The 20,338-nt window shown below is 44.0% G+C and overlaps 1 protein-coding gene across 2 annotated transcripts; it reads right to left on the reverse strand.

Annotated features, from left to right (window-relative positions):
* Nucleotides 1–1,110: 1,110 nt before the first annotated feature.
* Nucleotides 1,111–19,834, reverse strand: LOC126522175 (uncharacterized). Of its 2 annotated transcripts, XM_050170916.2 has the most exons (9): nucleotides 19,738–19,832; nucleotides 15,907–16,035; nucleotides 15,750–15,788; nucleotides 14,624–14,752; nucleotides 12,329–12,367; nucleotides 10,663–10,782; nucleotides 8,948–8,986; nucleotides 7,102–7,161; nucleotides 1,111–1,544 (listed from the first exon to the last, which is right to left on the reverse strand). In XM_050170916.2, exons 1-9 carry the CDS (start codon nucleotides 19,762–19,764, stop codon nucleotides 1,326–1,328), a joined length of 801 nt encoding a protein of 266 aa, XP_050026873.1. In that variant the 5' UTR covers nucleotides 19,765–19,832; the 3' UTR covers nucleotides 1,111–1,325. The 2 variants fall into 2 exon arrangements, with proteins under 2 accessions (XP_050026873.1, XP_054922229.1); XM_055066254.1 differs by lacking the exon at nucleotides 12,329–12,367 and having other exon boundaries at nucleotides 19,738–19,834.
* Nucleotides 19,835–20,338: the final 504 nt, after the last annotated feature.

Raw genomic sequence — 20,338 nt, forward strand, 5'->3', positions numbered from 1 at the left:
CTACCAATATTGTCATTCTATGCATGCCAGGTGTATTCTATTATCATCATCAGTTCATCATCAAAAGGCGAAAGCCTTTTCCACCGATTTCCAATTACTCCTGTCTTGCACTAGCTGATTTCAACCTGTGCCTGCAGATTTCCTAATTTCATCTCCAGCCTAATTTTCTGCCTTTGTCGACTGCGATTCCCTTCCCTAGGCATTCATTCCGTAACTAATATATGCGCGGTTATATACCTGGCGTCCCACGTAGCTTAAGCCAAACACTAAAGATATGCAAATGTCGCCTAGCTGGACAGAATCAAAGTAATGTTGTTTGCCGTCACTTGGAGCTGTCCAGATTATTTTTTGTTCGTTCGGCCCAATTATACAATTAGTGTTATTTAATTAATCAATTTCTCGAATGTTATAATTAGATGAAAAGGGTCAATGAGAAAATCATAGAGCAACATGAAAAACTCCCGATACAGTTTTCTCTTGGTATTTTCTCTTGATACGTGATACATAAAAGTATTTTTCCAAGCGTGAAAGAAGCCCGCGGAATACACACAAAATGCCGCCAGCGGCCAGTCGCGCGGCATTTTTGCGTGTTTTCGAAGGCTGTCAGAATGATTACATAGTCTTCAACTACGTCTTTTGTCCTCGCACGTCTAGTTAGAGCTCCGTTGTCGGCCTCTAAGCTTTTGTAAGGCCCTAGCGGTAAGGGTGTTGCCAGTGCGACAAGAAAACACCCTTAAAGGTGTGAACACTTCGGTGGGTTTAACTGCCGGGAGCCTTGATAGGCGTGATCGAACATGTCCACATCGAGTGTGCCTGAATGTAGCTGACACGATGCACTATTTATCTAAACTGCATTTGTTCAGCGCCTCATTGCGTCCCACTGGCGGTGACGATGACTTTGTCCACTTAATTCGTAATTGTAGACGCCTTACTACCTCAAAAGGGGTCTGCATGCGACAAGATACGCTACCTCTTCTGCGGAACGTTCTCTGACTGTGGCAATACCCTTGGTGTGGACTCTGTAGGCTCTGTAAACAACTTTTGTACCAGTGCATTTTGCATGCGTCTATGTGTGAATGTGTGTGTTTTGTTATTGATGTCTGACCCATCTTTCTTTTAGCTTTTATTTATCACACGAAGTAACATGTCAAGCCTCTCCCTAGGCTACCTTCTACAGATGCCGTTAAACTTTCTCTCCTTCTCGTAGATGAACACTTACCATCTAGAGCACAGAATAAAAAGGTCACGCACGAACTCGGCCTAGTTTATTTCGTAATCTTAAACTTAAGTCATCTCTTCTCGCTCTGCGACGTTACTGTCGACGGTTACTCGGACCTGACGGTGTCCGGCTCGCTCGTCGCAGCTGTCATGGGGACAACGGTGCTCCACACTTCGTTCACTTCGGCCGCAACCGTCGTCGACGGCTCATCCGCAGGCACCTCACTGTCCACGGCAGTGCTCGCCTCTGATGCAACGTCGCTTTCTGCGCTGCCAGAAATCGTGGTCCCCCCCACAGGAATGTCCAAGTGCCGGTTGTAGCAGTCCTACGTGCAATGAACGTTTGTTAGCGAAAAAGAAGCCGAAAGTGCAAACTAAACAGCACTTGTGCTAGTGGAATTGACAGTGACTTTAGCACCAATGTCCAATACCTTCATGGAAAAAGGTATCACTGACTGCATTTTCCGAAAGCGGAGTAATTTCTGAAGGCTTGGGACTTTAAGGAATATTCATAACACGTATAGACCTTGAATTATTTGTAGCCACCACGTCAGACTACCCTTTACCCGATATTAAGCTAAACGGGACGCTAACCAGAATTTTAAACTTAATCTAAATGGATCCGAGCATTTAACTTGAGTGTAACATTTTTCAGTAAAACTTCATCTGGGCCTACTTGGTACGTAATTCATAACAGACATTCTGTCTGTGTGTTTTGGCTCATTTAATATTTTAAGTACCATAAAAACTGTATGAAAAAAAGAAGCCGCACCGCGCGCTCCGGATGACATGTAGTAATTTCCGATTGTTCCTAAGTGAGCTTCCAGGGTTTTATTTATTGCACTACGCACTGCAAGAGGTGTCGCGAAATTATTTCGCCCAGACTCGGCTACGTTACGTGGGCTTAGTCAGCTACGACCGGTCGTGCTGGAGGTAGACGTATATGATAACTGCCTGCTGACGGGACGCTGCTATTTTCGAGTTCAAGTTCCATTGAATGCAAGATGCTTCTCCTTGCGCATGGGTCTTCTCTCGAACGAACACTCTCATGAGTGCACACAGAAAGCGGCCATCGGCACGTACGAACACCATGCTCTTTGTAGAAGCGTCACAGTACGTACAAAGCGTAGGGAAAACAAGATGGTACGGGGCAGAGTGCTCACCTGTTCCTTTTTTGTTCTTCCTATGTTACGTTCTTATGTTTTTGTTCTTCCTATGCTACGCCGAATGCATCCCCAGCTGGCTCACACGCAAACATAAGTGACTACGCTCGTCGGGCCTAGGCCTATGCAGAAGTCCCGATGTTGCTGTTGCAGCGCCTCTAATTGTGAGGATTGTTGCATGGTATACAGGGTCTGAACTTTACAACACAGACTATAACGTTCAAAGTATAGGCCGAGTTTCGCAGAAGCGTTCTGGTCATAGCTGTAGGTCGCCGGCACATGCAATTAGTGTCATGTATAAGAGTGATGTAAAGGAAGTACCAAAGAAACAATTCGCGGGACTTAACCGTTTTGTCAAAGCGTTTCGAGAAAACATTCCGTAGGGCATAGGCACCACTAGGCACTAGCAGTATCACACTTTCAGACCACATTGACTCGCTTGCGGCTACATATTTTATGAGCAGTGAAGACTTCCTTTCTGCCGTCGTTTCGCTGTAAGGTGTCACTCTTCCAAAAAGAAACGTAAACACGGAGTCAAGATGCCCTTGAAGTTTACTATGATCTATTGTCAGTCTTCCGATACACCATCGGCACCTGACTTTAGCTGAGAGCCAACCCCGATTTCCCTGTGCTTACGTCAATAAAATGAAGAAATGCTGTCATTAAACAAATGCTGGACCAAGTCGAATAAACCTTATTGCATATAAGAGATACTGCAGAAATTGTGCCGACTGTACGAAGCCGAATGTCGATGTCGTCGCTAACAGCTTTTACAGAACTTGCCGAACGCCACTGACGTAAAAAGTTGAAGCACGAAGCTTACAAATCCCTAGCTGAACACCAAGAACAAATATCGCAGTTCCTAAAGTGAATCTGTTAGAGCAACCCAAGCGACGAATGTGATTTGTGAGCCTACAGCTTACAGGAAATCGATGCAATGTTTGCAGAAGTTTTGTGAACGTCCTACTCATAAATTAGTAGCATATTTCACAGTCGTGTATACCAATACTTCAACTTCATTCGCTCTATATGTCTCAATATTTACAGTTAACAAAATTTCGAAGTCATTTTCGTTGCTCAGTTAATGCATTGTAAACGTCACGCTTTTTCTTTAAAAATACTGGTGGTGAAAATTGAAAATCTGCTCCTTAAGTTTGATTTATTCTAACTATTTCGTTCAAATTCCACAAATATAATGGTCAGTGTATGCCGAGCCATAAGATTTCTTCTCATTTATTTGAATAGGAGCTTCTTAGCAAAACTTTACTTTAAAAGAAAAGGTCAAAGTATGAACCTTGAAGAAGGCAAGGTCGACGTACATGGTTGTTCAAATAATTCAACTGCTGTACTTTTGTTTTAATACGTTTACTTTGTAAAGGAGGTCCCATTGCAGTCTTTGACTTCGGGACCTCCTTGTGAACATTAACAACTTGTAATATTTCTAATGATCTCAATAAAAACCGATTCTGATTCTGATGATTAAGAGTTGATTAGATGTGTCTATTCTCTGTTTCTGCTTTTTTTACGCAATGCTTTCTTTGCCTTTTCCATTGACTTTTTTGCTGCTGCTGTCTTGCACGCTGCGTCGAGTGTGGTTCAGAGCGTGTATATACATGGAAGGAGCGTGCAGAGAAGAAAGGCGACGCAAGAAACCCATTTGTAGCTTTTCATCGCGTCGCACGCACACAATGCCCTCTCGAGCGTCGCTACATTAGCGTCTTGATGGATGTAATTGTCCGTGACACCGCGCAAAAGCATTGCAGATATTGCAGCGCTTACTTGCACGTTAGTAGAAGCTAACGTGCACGTCCAGAGGGGAGGTAGATAGAATGGTAGAGGGGAGTAGGAGGGAGGGAAGGCATAGAATGAATAGAACCGATGCCGTCACGAAACGAGTGAATAGAGAGTTTTAGCAGTGCTTTATTACCATGCGGTAAGTGCGGTATGCGGTACGAAAACCGTTCCGTACTAACCTACCACGATGACTGAAGACGTTTTAGCCACGTGGGTGGCTCTATGTGTACGATGACGTGAAAATGATGATAGTGGCTGACATTCCGGCTTTAGAGAATACAATAACTATGCGCTGTGCGCGAAATATTTATTTTGGCGACTAGAAAGTTTTACCTCGTCCATACACATCTTATTCTTTACGAAGGTGCCGGGTTACGGCAAACGTAGAAACCAGGGACAAGGCCGGTAGCGACATGTTGTGACACTTTGTCCTACAACACCTGAAACCTCTTTTTTTTTGCATAGGTGTTCTTACCTAAGCAATATTTAAAGGAGAGACTTGTAACTTACACCGCTGCCGACACAATGCACCAACAGATAAGTAGAATATAGTTAGTTACTGCAATTAAAACTCTGCATTGCTTATAAGTGAGCTCTACGTCGCTGGATGGCGCCACGAAACCGAAGTGTTCATTTTGTTTTTGTTGTTTGTTATTTTTTGTCACGTTTTATTTTCTGTTTTTCCTTTAGATGACTTTTACTTTTTTTAATATTCTATTTTTTTCCTCATTCGGCCTGACTATATTACTCGCCTATTAAGAAAGGTGCGGCCACAAGTTCAGTTCACTTCAGCTGAAATTTACCCTCCAGTAAAAAGGCAAATCATACTTGCTGCCACTGAATTCGTGTTAACTCATGCCTCGGTCCTACCATGGTGAAAACCGCACGCGAGCCGTGGAGATGCACGACGTGGACTCTGTGGCAGATGCCATTTTCTCGCCATGTTCCGGCTTGATGCTGCTCAGCTCGAAAAACACGATGCGAGCCGAGCCTTACCGTCTAGTATTTCGTTTCATTTATTCATTTTTTGAAACTGCCCAAGAACAGCTTTATGCTTTAATATTGGTGCACCTGTGCTACACAAGGAACATAAAACTGAAAAACAAAACAGAATACGTCAAACAACAGTTGCGCGAAGCGCAAGCAAAAATTGAATTATTTAAATACAGAAGTCAGATAATGAGCGAGTAGTAGAGCTGATTATACGAAGATCATGACGCAAAATATGTTGTTGTGTTACAAGACGTGTTATAGCGTTATAGGTGCTAGGGTAATTCACGTAGAAAATGCTAGGATTACGCAAGTTAGGGCGAAGCACGCAGAACGTTACAGCTAACAATAACCGCGGACAGGAGAAGTGGTTGTGAATTAGTTTATCCAAGAATAAGTAATCACAGTATTTCCGCGTTGTTTTTAGGGGTCTAATATTAAACATGTGCAGAACACGATCATAGGCATAATATACACGGCGTCCAAGAAATCGATCGTGCAGAATCGTATGCCATACGGAAAGTTTTTCCGTACAGTCAAGTGTGGGCATGCGCTGTCAGGAAAGTCTGTGCGGTATTACCGCACTTACAGTACGGTAAGTTGGCACTGCTAAATCTATCTAATAACAAACAGCCTTGCCACTCTTCGCTCGCAGTTCCAATACATCTGAGAGGTGGGGAGGGAAGATGAGGCGAGAAGCCAAGGAAACGCTACTACTATAGACACGACAGTGATTGTGGGCAAACTGAAGATACGGTACGGTACGCTTTTGCTATTTCTGAAAAATAAACACAATGCAAATTTGTCAAGCAGACAAGTGAGGCTAGACGTGCAGACGTAAAGCCACATTAAAGCACCGTAGTGTCTAGGCGACACTACAGGAGCGGTCGCACGTTCAACACTTCTGTGCCCACCGTGGTAGCTTTTCAGCTATGGCAAGGCTCGAGGTCGCTGATTTGATCCCGACCGCGGTAGCCACATTCCAACCACCTAAGCGATATTAACAATGGTGCACAACAACACGCTAAGCAAACACGTCTCCCTGTGTGTTCTGTGTACTATGCAGACAAACAGCAGCGGTGTATGCAAGGTAACGTTCAACATCAACTCATCACTCTCGTATTGGGCTGAACACTGAATAAATTAAACGTTTACTGTCAGCATCGCCGTCAATTATCGTTAATCAAGGCAAACAGCACAAAGCTTCGCTTACATCCGTTCCTACAGTGCATGGGTCCGCACATTTGTTTCATGTTTATCATTCACTCATGTCGTATCTTATTCGTGTTCTATTTCACGCTCCATTATGTTGACAATGTTTTCTTTCTTTTAGCGTCGACTCTTGGCTGACGTTTTCTTTTTTTCTGACAAAGTTGCAAATTGACTCAACCCGGCACATACTAGTGCAGCCTGTGGCAAAATGTGATTAATTAGTTACTATATTGGCACTAAATACATCCGTACAGTGAATTTGGCCTACTTTGCGACTAATTATCGCTTCTTGTGGGCCCCGCCGAAGGCGTCGTCGAGACAACATTGCCTCGCACGAACCATGCTGAGTGTATGCAAACTTGCCCCACTTACTAAACGTGTGCCATGCGGCGTCTTTGCCTCAGCATGTCTATATCTACGGCGGTGCACCCTTTACAGGATAGCAGCGCAATTTGGTTGACTTTTGACTATACTGGCGCTAATTACGACCGTACAAATAATTTTCCCTACTCAGCGACTAATTTCCTTTTCTTGTATTGTTGAGACCTCAATTTTGCTGCCTCTTGCGACTCGGTACGACATTCTAACAGCACAAAAGGACCGTTATTTTTATTCTTCAAGTGGTCACAAGATACTCATATACCAAATATGTCAAACTCGTGTGAAGTCAGCTAAGAAGCCTTGTTTTCAAAAAGCGAGTGAAAGAGCAAGAAAGTGTTCATACCTCCACCCTCTTCTGCTCTTTTGCTGCCGAAGTTCGGTATTGCCTGTACTCCATGAATGCCTGCGGAGTGGTCAAAATATGGATGGTCACGCACACGAGGTGTGGGTGAGTGAGTGAAACAACTTTATTCGGTCCACAATAGACGCGAGTAAAGTCAACGTCACCTGGCTAGACCCACTCGGGGGCCATCAGGTGAAACCTGACGGGACGTATTTTTGTAATAAAAATCAATGCGAGAAGGAGCTTTCTTTTGCGCCGTTGATACATACATTGAACGTCCCAAGATTTAACAATTACCGTTCGAAACGAACCTATACTCCGTTTCGTACTTAAGTAATCCCCCCTGTCAACGCTGGAGCAACATGGTGCACTGACACGAATGAGAAGAAATTTACTTTTGGGTAACATGGTCAAGTGACACAAATAAAATACAGCGTTGTTGGAGGGATAATTGAAACGGCACTTATGACATCACTAACCTAGCGAATTAGCAAGGATATTCAATCACGATGCGCTCATTGGTTTTCATTTGATTTCTTTTTTGACCGGCCCGATGGCTTGGTGCGTATGGAATTGTGCGGCTAAGCACTAGGTTGTGATTTCGACTCCCCGCCACAATCTGACACAAACAATATGCAGAAAACACTCGTGTGCCATGCTTTTGGAGCATATTAAAGAACCTAAGATGGTTGAAATTATACTGCAGCTCTCCAATACGGCGTGCCTTATAACCCAACGTGCAGTTTCGGTACGTTGAGCCCCTAAATATAATATTGTTTTCTTTTCCTTTTTAGCCAGAGATCTAGCTTAGAGTGCTCGGCTTAGGACCAGGAAGATAAAACATTTAGCAGTAACAACGTGGGCCGCTACACCATCCATTCACTCGGCGCCACCGGCAGTGTGAAGCTATCCCTGGCATGACCGAGCTGACGACAGTCGTGCGTTATTGGCGGGTGCGCTGGTCCCCCTGTCATGGTCCCCCTGACATGGTCCCCCTGTCAAATGCGGCTGGTTTAAGGTCAAATACCTTAATATAGCCCCATGGGTTATTTTTTATTACGAGCCCCGTGGTGCAAAAAGGAGTCACTTGAGGGCGTTTTTTTTTTTTTTCATTAGTAGCATTGTCAACATTATGGGGGATCTTTATGGCGACGTCAACATTCTCTCATCACACGTCATGCAGAAGCAAAAGAGCGGACGTGCAGCGGCAGCAGCGCCAATAGCGAAAGTTGTCCATGCTCTAGCATTAACAGGAATAAAATGATCGGGAATGTGGTGCCGCTCTACTGGGCCCGTGGCTTCCAGGCTTGGGGAATGAATGGGCGGGTATCGTAAAACTACATGAGGCTATGGTCTTAAAAACAAGCTTATAAGTTATTATGATCAAAAGATGGCGCGGAGGGTTCATTTGGGTTGACTTACCACTAAATTACCGATAAAAATAATGGCTAAAATAAATGTCATAAGCGTACGTTGCTCACATCTCGACTAATTTTGCTCTGTTCCATGAAATATCCACGCTCACCAACTACGTAATGTTTCTCTGCGACTGCTAGATGGAGATGTCTCACTTCACCTTACTTAAGATTTGGAAACTTAGCCCATTTGAAAAAAAAATGGAGATAAACTTTTTGATTGAGCAGATCGCACAGATTGCTCAGATTCTACAGCGTCGTGACCTAATTATAAAAAGGAGTACAGCATGCCCGAAAAGTACAGTGTGCTTAAAAATAATCTTACTGTCATCAGACAAGCTTAACTTCCTTAACTGGTAACCTTTGAAAATTAACAAAGCATACATGCAAAGACACGCACATAAACTTGGTTGTTTCGACATGAGGCTTACCTCACTGGATGATCTTTTATGCATGATGCACAGCTTCAGCTGCAATAACATGTTTGAAATTCATTAGCGTTTCAGTAAACGAAAATAACAGCACCTATATGCGAACAAAACAGGCCTCTAAAGAATGTCTAGTTGAGCTTTGCAATATTGCCTCCTGGAAAAATTCTGAACAGCCACTACAGTGTAACCTGTTGGAGGTGGCTGCGTCATGATGATGTCACACCATTGGAGACGTATTTGAGAAATCCGCTGTATTTCAACATGTCTTGATCTACTCCAATATTCACCGAGTTACGCTGATGAATAGTCACTTATCATGTTCCAAGCCTAGTTTCATTTTTGGAAACTGCTCCGAGTTTAATATCCAGTATTATGCCCCAAGGGAAACTCTTTAATGATCTTAGAAAGTTATGTCAGCGAAACATGCGTCGTTCTAAGATCATTTTTACATATCTCGCGCAGTAACAATGCATGAGAAGCACCTCCAGCAAAATCGTGTACCACCAGCTCTAGTTTTTCTTCCACTCTGAAAACATCACTGATCGGATAGTATTGATTTGGCAGCACTAAACGACTTGCATGCCGGTCATACGTGCGAAGTGAGTGGGAGAAAAGACTAATTATGTGAAAGGGAGAGAAGTCGGCGTGAGTAGGTACATTACCCTACCCAGCTACTCTGTGCTAGGGAAGAAGAAAGATGGAAAGATGGAGAGAAAGACGGGCAAGATGAAAACGATGACCTCAGAGGAAAGAAGCCAATCAGAAAACGGGCAATTTTACTCACGCGTGCGAAGGCACACGTGGTACTTACTAGCTTGTACTTCACCGGTTGACATTTTGGTGCATGTTCGTGCCTCTCGGAAAAAAAAATCAACAACCTATGAGTAACTAGCAAACGCGTTCTACTAATTACCACTGAAAAAAAATAATTTGTGGTACTATGCCCTACATGTTGCACTGGTCTGTGATATTGATTGTAATGTAACAAGTGACTAGGAAAAGTTTAAAACCTGTCGCGTACTTTACAAATTATTTATTTATTTTTCTAACTCGTCGAACAATCTTCACTTTTCCAATTTAAGCCTTCTTAGTTCTCACAAGAAGGAAATATTTATCACCGATTGCTTCGGGTTTTAAGTTGCAGCGTGCTTGAAAAAAAAAGCAGTAATAAATGCCGCAAGTACAGAATAAAAAGAAATCGATGAAATCTAATGGATAGAATTAAATGGGTTCTATGAATTCTTCTTGCTTAGATGAGAAAAGAACATTTCAGTGTCTATTTATAGGTTACATTCAGGCCCAGGGTGCTCCAGCTGCAGTTTCGTTCACGCTTAAACCCGTAGCGGACTGAAAATTTTTAACAAACATCTGCACAAGCGCATGTAATGGAGGCGCTGGGACATTGTATCTTGATTGAAGAAATTCATCGTCCAGCAATATCTTCAAGAATAATTTATAAAACCAATATGCACATATTTTGGGCTCTACACAGGACTATCTAGGACAATTAAGATACATCTGTAAAAAAGTGTCTCTGCACAGAAAGGGGCCACAGGAACCTGAACGACCTCGTGGTTTGATGCCAGATTTGCCAAATATATACAAAGAGTGTGTCTTACTGAGTGACTGATTGAGCTATAGCAAATTACTCAGCTAGTCTTCTGCTCACTGAAACCGAAGTCTTTCAGACTGCCTCGTGCGAGTCTGGTACCCACCTTCTGCTGAGGATCCGGATTGTCGTACACAGTTGAGGAATCGAGCATCTCGACATTATGCGGACGCTTGCGGCGGACGGACAGACAGTGCAGGTATTCGGGCCGCAGGATGCCTTCAAACTGTGGCGCAGTCGGGACATGCGTCAGAACATTGCCGCAACGTGTGAATGCTTAAAAGACAATATTTACATGGAGTGCTACAAGAGCACGTCAAAAAACAGAGGGGGGGGGGGGGAGAAAGAGAAATTATATTTTCGGAAGGGATGAAGGAGTGTGACTTACTAGAAGCGTGTGGCAGCAAAGTAAATAGTTTAATGTTCGAGATGGTGAGAGCGTCCAAGTAAACACTAGAGCTCTTAATAAGCGTAGCAGCGCCAGTTTCCGCAGGCTTCTCCGCTTATTAAGAGCTCTAGTGTTTACTTGGATGTTCATATGCCAGCCTTTCCTCCTTTCCTCACAAGAACCACTTCTATCTCTCTGTAACAAACGTAGTAGTTTTTGTACTTTCCTGAGAACGAGTTCTGCAGGCATTTGGTTGCTGATGAAGACGGCTGCATGTACTAATGGTTCGGCATTCAGGCTTTTTCTACTCAGAAACAGGCGACTAAGTTCCTCTTTCTTAGTCCAAACATATGTACAGAGTTCTGCGGCTATGTACGAAATGTTAGCATTCATAAAGTCCCGTGCACTGGATCCGAAGCACTAGCAGTTACTAGATCTCACGTAGCGGTGTCTCAACCACGTAGCTTTATAAACGCATTCTTGCTGCATCATAGTTCGGGTCGAAGCAAATGAAACATACGGTGTTCATTACGAGCGACTGCGTTGCTTCCAGAACATGTACTCCAGGAGGTTATCTATGACTACGAGGTACGTATTCGCCCTACGTACTTCGCGTCACTACGAGGTACGTAGTGTGACATGGCGTCACCGACGATGCCCTTTTACGTCACGCAATACCGCCGCCAACAGGTGTTCCCTTTCACTTCCTCTGATCCGTCCAGGCCCAAGCCAGCAAGCGCGAGCCAGCGGCCCGAGCGCGAGCGATTGAGCGATAAACTAGTGACGTCAGCAGCAGCGAAACTTCCCATTGGCTGCGACGCCACGTCACGAGCGTGAGAGGCACGCACGTGGCGTGGAATCGCAGCCAATGGGAAGTTTCCCTGCTACTCGCGCCGCCAATTTTATGGCTCAATCGGCCATGTGACGCTTTGGAACCCATAAAAATACATCGCACAACACAGTAACTCAGTCCGATGCCGGCTCAGCGAGCTCTGATTGCCTTCAGCGTCTCACCACTTCGCCACCGTGAGTGTTGATTTCTCGTCGGCGTTTCGGGTATTCGGTAAACGGTAAACTGCGAATGCGTATAGACGTATGCTGAAGGGTTGTTTCCGATAGTGGTGGAGATTTTTGTGTGTGTGAGCGAGGGAGCCAGAGCAAGGAAAGACAGGGAGCTCAACCAGATGAATTTCCGTTTGGCTACCTTAAACGGGAGAGACATAATTTCGCAAGATAGGACGAGAAGGCGTTGGTAAAATAAGAGAGAGTTCACGTGCAGGGTATCAGACGCAGGGTGTCTATATGTGTCTTTTGAGTAACTAGAAGCTGTAACTGGAGTATCTACTCGCGTGCAAGATGATGAGATTCATATTTGATTCCTTACCGCTAACGGCGTGCCGCCTTTCGATTCACAGCGCAACATCTGAAAAAAAGTTCCATATACGTTTGTGTTGAGTTCATTCAGCACTTCCGGGGAGCATGTCACTGTCGCGCATCACGTCGTTAGTAGTAGTACACTTTTTACCCAGTCATAAAAAATCATTCACAGTGATGCCGTAAAAAAAGAAAGCACTATATGAAGGGATCTTTTTGAATGTTGCAGAAGACTACTTTATTCCATAGCACTGGTACCAATGTTTGAAACATGTTTTGAGCAGTATTTCACAAAAGGTGTGGCTGTGACATATTGATAACAAATGTCAACGAAAGCTACCCACGTCATTGTCATATTCATGTTCCGATAAGACCGGTGGTGCCCCTCACTTTCGATACGAGGCTCAGGTTCCGAAACTCTCCTCACTAACGAAAGACGAGGGAGTGCACAGTTCCTTGATACCTTTGAGCGCCTGAGAACGCAAATATATTGACGCGCAAATAAAACAAATTAAACGGATGTAGGTTTTGATGCTGTCCCTTTTCCTTTGTTTCTGTTCAGCCCGTATCGTAATGACGCTACTGTGGCAGAAAATGCAACTTGCATCCACATTCACATTTCATGACGAGTATGCCATCAAGGCAGGCGCTGTATATTATGCTGTCAGCGGGAGACTAACCCATGTTTCCTTCTTTGCAAAGGACAATCAATTAAGAAAGAAAGTCCCATGTCAGGAACTTTGATAACTGCGGCCGTTTTCATAAATATCTGATGCCACATTATTTGGATTTCATTGGGCACGGAGGAACTGCAACGTAGAAAGACACACTGAGGACTACCCTCAGTGGTGTTATTTATTTGCGAGGAGGGTAACAGACAACTCAACATATATGCGACTTCTTGTTTTTCCGAAAAGGCTACCTCTGCTCAATTTATGTGTTTCTTCATCATTGTGCTCTTGTGTTCCCACCTTCCGTGCATGGTTGTTTTCGTCTTTCACGTTGACGTCATAGCCTATCATCGCTGCACCGTTGTGTGGTTGTTTCTGTAGATCAAACTGGTATTAGGCTTGTGAAGGGTAGGATTATCGACGCTCTTTGAGACTGCTGGCAGTTCTTTCATACGGCTGTCTGCGGTAGTGTACGCCTTCAGTGCTCTCTCATGCGTTTGAGACAGTGACGCTACCCGTACGAACAGTTAAAAATATGTGGCTTCGCATTTGAAATTAGGCTTCGCGCTTTTTTGTGTAAGCCACGTTTCTCGTGACCGGTTTCGCAGTCTCTGCTCTCTGAAACAGACGAATGAACTTTATGGTCTAAGGTGACCTGGCTATCGCTCATCGCGTAACATATTCCACATACGCGCCATGGCCATGAGAGGGCGCTGGCTAACGCTGCCAGAGCTATATGCTCGTACGCGCGTGCACAAATACCTAAGACGGTGGACGGGAGGATGGTCGTGGCTGTAAATTAATTGGTAAAACGCAGCAAGCGAAATGCAATAAATATTGGTTAGCCTCTACCGGCGCCAATTTGGTTCATCCCTCACTTTCAGATGTTTCGTTAATATTCCAGCATATATATATATATATATATATATATATATATATATATATATATATATATATATATATATATATATATATATATATATATATATATATATATATATAAATTGTCCCAATGCTTTTTCTGGCTTCACTGTCTGTTGTCGTCATATGGCTGTAACTACAAAAAATGGCTCCTTAGATACCACTATTCTTTTCGCTCATAGAATCGTGAATTATGTTGTGAAATAGAATTTCCTAGGATTTACGTTACAAAACCATTATCTGGTTGTGAAAAACGCCGTAGCTGGGGACACCACAATAATTGTGACCACCTGAAGTTAGTTAACGTGCACCTAGAGTGAATTTAAGCAAACAAGCGTTCTTGTATTTCACCCCCATCGAAACGTGATCGCCTCGGCCGGGATCCAACCCGCAGCCTGAGCAGCGTGTTTTGCGAAAGTGCACGGGTGCAGAATTATGAGCAACTGATGGATGAGTCTCATTTAATGAATTCAGTTTACAAAAAAGGCCCGTTGGATACTCGTTTCCATCCTGCGCATTTCGAACATCGCTCTCCGTACAGTCACAGGTGACGCCTTATTTGTTCCGCTACTGGCTCCTGCTTTACCGCACGCGTCTAAGCGTGTAATGCGCACGTTCATGTCGCGTTTCTTTAACTGGGGACACTTAAAAATTCTAGCGGCGAGCCTACTCGAGTACGGCCGTCGGTGACCGAAAGTCTTTACTGTACGAACCTTGTCCACGACCTCTTCCTGCACGTCCAGGCCCATGCGAAAAGACAAGGCTGAACGCGCACGGCTGGGCATGTGAGGTAGCAGTTCTCTGAGGCACTTGTACTGGATCATCGGATCTTCTCTGGCCCACTGCAAGGCACGAAGGTAGATAGTTGAAATGCTGTCAACGGATGGATGTAGACAACGGATGTATCGATAAAACTTTATCGGATCCATTTAAATGTGTTTGGGCCCCTAGACGTCCGGGAGCCCCCCGGCCGACATCCCTAGGCAAACAACTGTGGTACTGAGAACAGCGAGCCCACGGTGCTCAAATCAATGTCGATCAAACATGATGCAACTCGCACATACAAGCTCAGCGTGAATTGCTCATCAAGTTTTGTTGTCTAGTTTACTTCTTTTTTCTTCTTTTTTGACCTGGCCACCGCGCGGCTTTCGCTGCCACAAGTTTTGTAATATCTGCTTGTTGCTACCACATTATTAGTAGCACAATCAGGCACACGGGAATAAAACGCAAGCATGGCGCAATGTGTATGTGCTTGTGTCTGCTTGTAGCTGTCTTTCTGCTTGCGCGACTAGAATAATTTCTAGTCGCGCCCGATAGATGGCCCTTAATTAACAACTCAAATAAAGCCCTTGAATTTCTCTTCAGTGCAGTCTGGCATAGCATTTTCCTACAAACCTGTCATTTGCAGGATCTATCAACCCTGCGTAGGCAGTATGACATCTCGAAAGCCATGCTTCCGCCACAAATGATATTATGTGTGTTCCGATACTTTCTACGCTAGAGTGAGCAAGCCCTTGTTTTCACCGGGCTGCTGAAGCTTGATTGTTCAGTACAGAACAAGAACAAAGCAGCCATGCGCTGTCAGGACATTACAGTGCTAATACGCTGCTGCACGATGTGCAACATTCTGACGCGGCCGACTGTGGTAATTAAGTTTTGGGAACTTAAGTTCCTGTCGAATAATAAACTTGGGCGCTCCGATATGCCGTAAAACATCCCGCGTGTCAATGTATCCAAGGAAGTTTTTTTTTTATTTAGAATAATATTGGAAATGCATCTGCTCAAAAACGCGCCTTTATACAGTGCTTACCTCAGAGAAAAAGGAAAACTTATACTCACTTTACCTGCCGGAGTCTCTAAATAGGAGCAGAGGGTTAGCTGCAAAGGCAGAAATTTTGTTCGCATAAGTGTTTAAAAGAGCTGTATTGTTTGCTTGCAATAGAATATAGACGACTACTGTTAAAGTATAAGGGTTATGCTAAAAGCAGCCACTAACCGCGTCATCCAAGTAGGCGCTCCTGTTCTTCAAGTACTCGACGAAGACAGACTCCAACCTTTCTGGAGCCACGTCCGGCAGCAGACGCCTCATGCAGGATGCCTTCGCCTTGTTCCTCGCACGCGCCTCCTGGAGATAGCGCAGAAGAAAATGAGGATGAAGGGATTGACGAAAATGGCACCAGCTGCCCGTGCAGCTATCCCTGTAAGTCCACACCAGCAACAGCTCCACTTCAGCGTCTCTTCTTAAAATTTCATGATAAAGAGATCGCACAGCTAGACCCCACGTGCACTAGAAGCGTTTAGACAGTGCTACTAATAGAGATGAATGATATTATAATAATATTACAGGTAAAATGCTAGCACTCTACCAAGTTCACCCCGTGTCAAATGAGATCGTACGATTGGTGACGTTTAGCAAGTAAAGCTAAACGTCAACTTTCGCTAAATAGATCACTGCCATTAAGAAACTTTATGACACAGCAAAACATCTCTCTCGTGCAAATACAATGTCCCTGCGGTATGAGTAAGTCATCTACGGTAGCGCATGGTTCTTTACTCTGTGACTCAGTCCGTCAAGGAAAGGCCTGCATTCTTCTGCAAATGGATATATTCTAGCCAGTCGTAACGAAAACAGGGAGACGTGTCAGCCAGCAATTAAGTGTGCCGAGACAGGAACAATAGCCAAGTTTCTCTTTGGCGGTATTAAACAATGCACGCAATTTCTCACTGAAAGACAATGTCTTTCTGGGCGAGTTACCCCCACTTTTCCGTATCTCCCGTAGATAGTGAAGTATAAAGGAGTGCGCCGATCCCATAGATGAATCTGGTATCAACGCTCCCGGTGATATCACTGCGCGCAGGTATCGGTGATAAGGGCAGCGTTCCCGCATTGTTCCCTCATGATAGCTAGCGTTTCTGGACGCAGTGGTTGAGATCATGCGCCTCGAAGTAGCCGACTCGCGTTCTTGTATTCTTCTTAAAAAACGCTCTTCCTCCTCCTCTGGCCAAAGACGCCGAAGACGTAGACACTGTCGTTTCAGACGCTGTGAGCCTAATAATTAATTCGACGGTTCATGCCATTAATTTTCGTCCCAAATCACTCATGAAGTCATTATCTTTCGTTGACGCCAGCGCGAGATTGAATCGGCTTCCACCTTCCTAATAATTGCTTCACGTAGCGTCGCATCTCTGCCTTGAATGAGACGGTTTGTACGCTATCTATACCGATGCCCACTTGTTACGTATTTACTGTTATCTAGGCATTCCTCAATTCTCCGCCGAGCACAAGAGTTCGAAAAGGTAGGAAGAAATTATTTCCTCCATCGAACAGTGGCAGAATCAGCTCACCAGCACCCACCCGGATGACCAACGCAAACTAGTCGACCGGGCGAACTAGACGGCTTGGCGCCAAGGCTTCCTGGACGAAGGAAGCCGTCTCACCATAGGACGTCAACAACCATCAACTGAAGAAAACTTCATTTATCAGTCATACGATGTAAGCCTAACAAGAAAGCGCATTCGACTGCAAGAAAAAGGTGCATTTAATTACACTTTTTGACGCTCTTCGAAAGCACGTACAACATTCCCTGGGCGTCGTCCTCACAAGGTCAAATGATACGGTGTCTACAAACACGGCCATTCGTATTATTATGTGCCATCAAGGCGTGGGGGGAGGGGGCTTTCTTGGAGCAAACAAGATGACGTACTCAAACCCGTTAGCTGCAAGGTAACGTTCAGAGTATGTTTCCAGGCAAAGTAGCTGCAACTACTGACCGTATCGTGGCCGTGAGCTTGCGCTAAATGTCTGGTTGTTGTAGCCAAACCTAATTTTCAAGTTCTCTGCGTGTAGCTAATCTAACCTAACCTAACCGAACCCCCATTTTCGTAAACTATTTACTTTAAAAAGGTATCGGCATACATTTTAGTAAGCACGCTGTTCTTCCAACTGGACGTTTCCACAAAATTGGGCAATACTTCAATATACTGATTCATTCAACTTGGTTGATGCGTACCTGGTATGCTTTCTGTACACCATCATTCGATCGCCATGGCAACAAAATTGGCCATGCATTCGGCCGCTTTCATAGTAGCCAGATATTGAAGTGGATTTGTTTTCTTTTGTATAAAAGCAGAAGTCTTCTTAATTTCATCAAAGCTTTCTCGTGCTTGTGACATTGCCATAGCACTTAAACTGAAGTATTCGAATGAAACCAAATTTCCAACGCCTTTCTCCAGTGCTGCCACTATTTTTTAAGCGTGTAGCTAAAGTGTGATGAAGTCAGAGCTAGAATCTTGCTAAATTTTGAAGCGAATCGGGCGCTGAAATTGTCGCTAGAATATTGAAGTAAATTTTAAGTCCCATATGCATTTTGCAACACTGTAATACACTCTAGCATGGCAAAAAGCATTTATCGAACTATGTCCCGCATTTGCAGTGTCCGTGTGAGTGAGGATTAAAGAGTGAATTTACAATTATGTTGTAGCAAGCTTTCACATCAGTTACTATTAAACTTCTAAAACAACGGACTATGACGGCTGACGTTCAGAGCTCACCCTCAATATATGAGGTTCCAAATGCAGCACGGTTCAAAAGAATGAACAATCTCATTTTCCTAGCATGCAAAAGGTCATGGTCCTCTTTATCTCCGAAAAATTCTAGTTCTCGGCACTCCTGAAAAGTTGACAAAATTCTTCAAGATTCACAAAGTCGCATGTTAACGCAGCGACAACAATTGACCGAATATGACCGTTATGCAGCTCAAAAACTACGCTTCCGCTCCTTGGTCTATTGGAAAGCTTTTGGAAGGACCGATTTGTGCAAAACCTACGGGATAAGGAAGCAGTGTGCTCATGCGCACGAGAACGAGCCCAGCCAATCATATGTCTACGTTTTTTTGTACAGTCGATATATCTTATTTTTCTGTAGCGTTCTATATCTCACCGTAAAATTTTTAAATGTAGCCCAATCGAACGGATTTAGTAAAAGTGCTGAACACGAAGCGGAAAGATCCATTCCAATCGCTTGAGTGAAGCATAAAAATAACACGCATTTCTATATCACGAGTGAATCCTGTCAAGGTAACGGTTCCTTGATCAGGGTGACAGAACCTATGCGTCATACAGGCATTTTCGGCTGCTCACAAGTAGTTCTCTCCCGGCCGCGGCGTCCTTATTTCGATGGGGGCGAAATGGAAAAACGCCCGTGTCGCGTGCATTGCGGACGCGTTAAATATCCTCAGGGGGTCACAATTATTCCGGAATCCCCCACTACGGCGTGCCTCATAATCAAATCGTAGTCTTGACATGTAAAACCCCAGAATTCAGATCCACAAGTAGCTTTTGAATAAAGAAGTGCGTTCCAGAAGGCTATTTATGTAGCAATTGTCCTAACTTCGAAGTCGCTGAATTGTCGTCTATTTTTCTGTCACATCACAAAAGAAAGGTCGCCGGTCGATAAATAGAAAGGTATGTCTCTAAGTGGATCAAAAAGTCACTAAATTCAGCGACAATATTGCTAAACTGACAGCACTGCTCTTGTCGTGATCTTGACAACAAATGGTGAATTTCACAGTATCTTATTTTATATTTCTACTGGGTCTCTCTATTTCCATAGCTGTAGTAATATTTCGCGAGCGCATGTTACTAAATTTGTGCGATTCGCTTTCTTTCTCTTCATAGCATATGCTGTACTATTCTTCTTCTTCTTGAAAGGTCCCACTGTAGCCATGATTTTCTGCATCCCCTTCAGCGTCGAGCTTTCAAAATGATCTTTCGAGACAAATGACTAACGTGCGAGATACTGGTCTCCAGAAACCAAAGGCAGACTTACCTCCTCCGGAACTTCATACTGTCGCATGCAGAACAAAATCTGAAAGAAACGTGAACCGTACTATTATCGCCACGTCGAGATACATTAGTTGTTCAGCACGATGACGAATCGCCCCTTTTCTGGTGAAGCCAGAAAGTAGACCCCGTTCTGCAGATCATTTCTCCCGCACTGTCGATGTCTGTGCTTTACGTTGAAAGCTTTGACTCGAAATTGTTCGCCGTGTAACAGATTGTTGAAGAAATATACGTAGCGTCCCTCATTGTATACGAGTGGTTTGTCTATAATCTTTCTTGATTATTTCTACTTTTGTAAAGTTGTTTATTTCTTATATTAGCGTGCCACGATGTCTCGAGTACATGTATGTGTCCCTTCTTATGTCTTCGCCGTAAATAAGCGCTGAACAAAAATAGCATACTTCTGTAGTTTGTCTGTTCTTTCCTTGCCCCAGAAAAATGCCTTTGTGAACAAAGGAACTGTTTGTACTCGCTAGCATATGCCTGTCTGTACTGCTCTCCTATAAAGCAAGCAAAAAAGAAAAAGAAACTCTGCTGAAGACACTCCTAGTTCGCCATAGGTCAAAGCACCAGTTCCACCTAGTAAG

Source organism: Dermacentor andersoni, chromosome 6, assembly GCF_023375885.2.
Source record: "Dermacentor andersoni chromosome 6, qqDerAnde1_hic_scaffold, whole genome shotgun sequence".
NCBI classification, from domain to species: Eukaryota; Metazoa; Arthropoda; class Arachnida; order Ixodida; family Ixodidae; genus Dermacentor; species Dermacentor andersoni.